Source organism: Alosa alosa, chromosome 10 (genome assembly GCF_017589495.1).
Source record: "Alosa alosa isolate M-15738 ecotype Scorff River chromosome 10, AALO_Geno_1.1, whole genome shotgun sequence".
Lineage (NCBI taxonomy): Eukaryota > Metazoa > Chordata > Actinopteri > Clupeiformes > Clupeidae > Alosa > Alosa alosa.
Window position 1 is genome coordinate 12906245 of NC_063198.1, and position 2500 is coordinate 12908744.

The 2500-nt window shown below is 45.0% G+C and overlaps 1 protein-coding gene across 1 annotated transcript in view; it reads right to left on the reverse strand.

The window, feature by feature from the left end:
* ephb2b (eph receptor B2b) overlaps positions 1–2500 on the reverse strand; it is a 163780-nt gene that overhangs the window by 2850 nt on the left and 158430 nt on the right. The window contains 1 exon segment of the mRNA XM_048254736.1: positions 1–392. This exon segment is cut by the window's left edge and continues 2850 nt beyond it. Within this exon segment, the coding sequence (XP_048110693.1) occupies positions 284–392 (109 nt within the window). The 3' untranslated portion in view covers positions 1–283.

Genomic DNA, 2500 nt, shown 5'->3' on the forward strand with positions numbered 1-2500 from the left:
CAGGGGATGGAAGTTATGCTGAGGGGAAAGGGGCTCGGGAGGGGGGGTTTGAATTTCAGAAAAATAAAATGTGTGGGGGAAAGAGTTAAAGGTTGCAACTGGAAGAAGTTCCCCCTTGAACCAGGGTCAATGGGAAGACTGGTGTAGGGGGATTTTTACTATTTTTTTTTTCCATCATGACGAGAGGCGTCCCCACCCACCCAACCACACCCAATCCATTAATGGGCGGGCCAGGGGGCGGGGAGTCCTTCTGTGATTGGCTGACGGCTGGCTGGAGGGGTGTTCAGACCTCCACTGATTGGATCTGGTTCATCTGCGCCCGCATCATCTGTACGCTGTTCAGAATCTTCTTCTGGTGGCCAGCTAGCGTCACGCCTACCCGCAGGATGTCCCTGTGGAAGGGACACAAACAGAGAGAGAGAGAGAGAGAGAGATGATGTTAGAAGCGCTAGCGTCGCTATGCTACACAACCAAAACCACACCCTAAGTTTAAAAATGGACGCACTGCATACTTCATAAACCACCTGCCAGACGTCAAGCCAGAAACCTGGCAAGTCGCTTCAAGATGAAGTAGCTGTCAGAATTCAAGAGTCTGCTCTGGGCATGATAAACTGGCACGCACTGCGTGCTTGCACAATGTATCAAATTCATGCTAGACAATGGCCATTCTTGTTGTCCCCGGGATGCGTCTAGTTCATGCAAGCATCACCATCAGTGATGCAAGAGGTGAGGAATTTCATCGAGAACGAGATGCCAGGAAGAAAACGAAGAAGAGGGAAAAAGAAAAAAAAAAGCTGCCAGTATCTCATACATGTCCGCCATGAAAGATATGCTTGGGCCTTCAACAATAAGCTACATTTACCACACGGCCTGGTGATAAGGATTTCCTCCAGTGCCTGTCTAGCCAGGTGACAAACTCATAAGTCTAGCTCGGCCACACTCAATGCTGGGGGGATCCCACCCAATTACTTCCCCTGTCTCCATACAGAGAGAATAAGATATGGAGCTGGGAGGAGAGGAAGGGGGGAACAACAGCAACAACAACAACAACAACAAAAATGGAGGAACATGAGAAGCCTGTTTATTATAAAGCTGATGTTTTATTTCTGTGTATGTGTGTGTGTGTGTGTGTGTGTGTGTCTCTGTGTGTCTCTGTGTGTGTGTGTGTGTGTGTGTATGTGTGTGTGTGTGTGTGTGTGTGTGTGTGTGTGTTTATTATAAAGCTGATGTTTTATTTCTGTGTATGTGTGTGTGTGTGTGTGTGTGTGTGTGTCTGTCTGTCTGTCTGTGTGTGTGTGTGTGTGTGTGTGTGTTTATTATAAAGCTGATGTTTTATTTCTGTGTCTATGTGTGTGTCTGTTTGTGTGTGTGTGGCGCGCGTGTGATAAAATTCTCTAGATCAGTTGTGATAGGCAGTCTTGCTGTGTGATGGAGGCAATGTTTTATGTACCCATGCATGTTAAAGCCATATTATATCGGAAAATATCTGAATCGCATCTGTAAAGAAACTTGACTGGTAGATTAAAATAAAGAATTCATGTATGTATGTGTGTGTGTGTGTGCTACTGATTCATTATGTGTTTTATTTATCCTTTATTTGACCAAGAGAGTCCCAGTGAGATCTTAATCTCTTTTTTAAGGGAGCCCTGGGACAGCAAACGTACGATAAGAACAACAACAGAAAAAGTATACAATAATGACAAGACAGGACAAACAGAACGCCATACAGTAATAACAAGTCCCAAAATAGGGTAATAAGATAAATAACAAAAGAGCTTTATGTAACCAAAAAAGGGGAGCGGGTTATCGGAAACAGGCGCAGTGACCTGCCTTGATTAGCTTGAGTAACTGTTTCATATGTCGAGTGGAATACAAATGGAGAGCTTGGTTTCTTTTTGTAGGAGGTTCCAGCACCAGGGGGCAGAGTAGCTTTAAGCCATCTTTCCTAATTCTGTAGCTGTGCACGGTATATGGTAAGGCACAGGGCGTTATTGGAATGCAAATTGTACTTATTGTGATTCCAGATTAGCAGGCTAGAAAGATAGTGGGGTAGTTTACCAGTGATCGCTTTGTAGATACAAATGTGCCGGTGAAACCATTTACGGAGACCATGAGAAGTAAAACCAGCTATCTCATAAAGACGACAGTGATGAGTGCATTTAGTTGGAGAGGCTGCAGGCTGGCCATTGTCCAGCCTTCCTTCTTCTCTTCTTACAAACACACACACACACACACCCACACACTCATGCCTGCAGTCCATTCTCTCCTCACCTCATCTTTTTCAGGAGATAGGTGCATCTATGTGTGCGTGTGTGTATGTGTGTGTGAGTGTGTCTGCACATGAGTGTGTGTGACTTTGCGTGTTTGTGCTGATGCAAAGGCACCGTGTGCTAGTATGTGGTTGCCTTACCCCATTTCCCCTTGTTTCACACATTGTGTATTCCGTGCCTTATTTACATTTTACTATGTCCAAGGAGCTACTTATGCACACACATGTGGT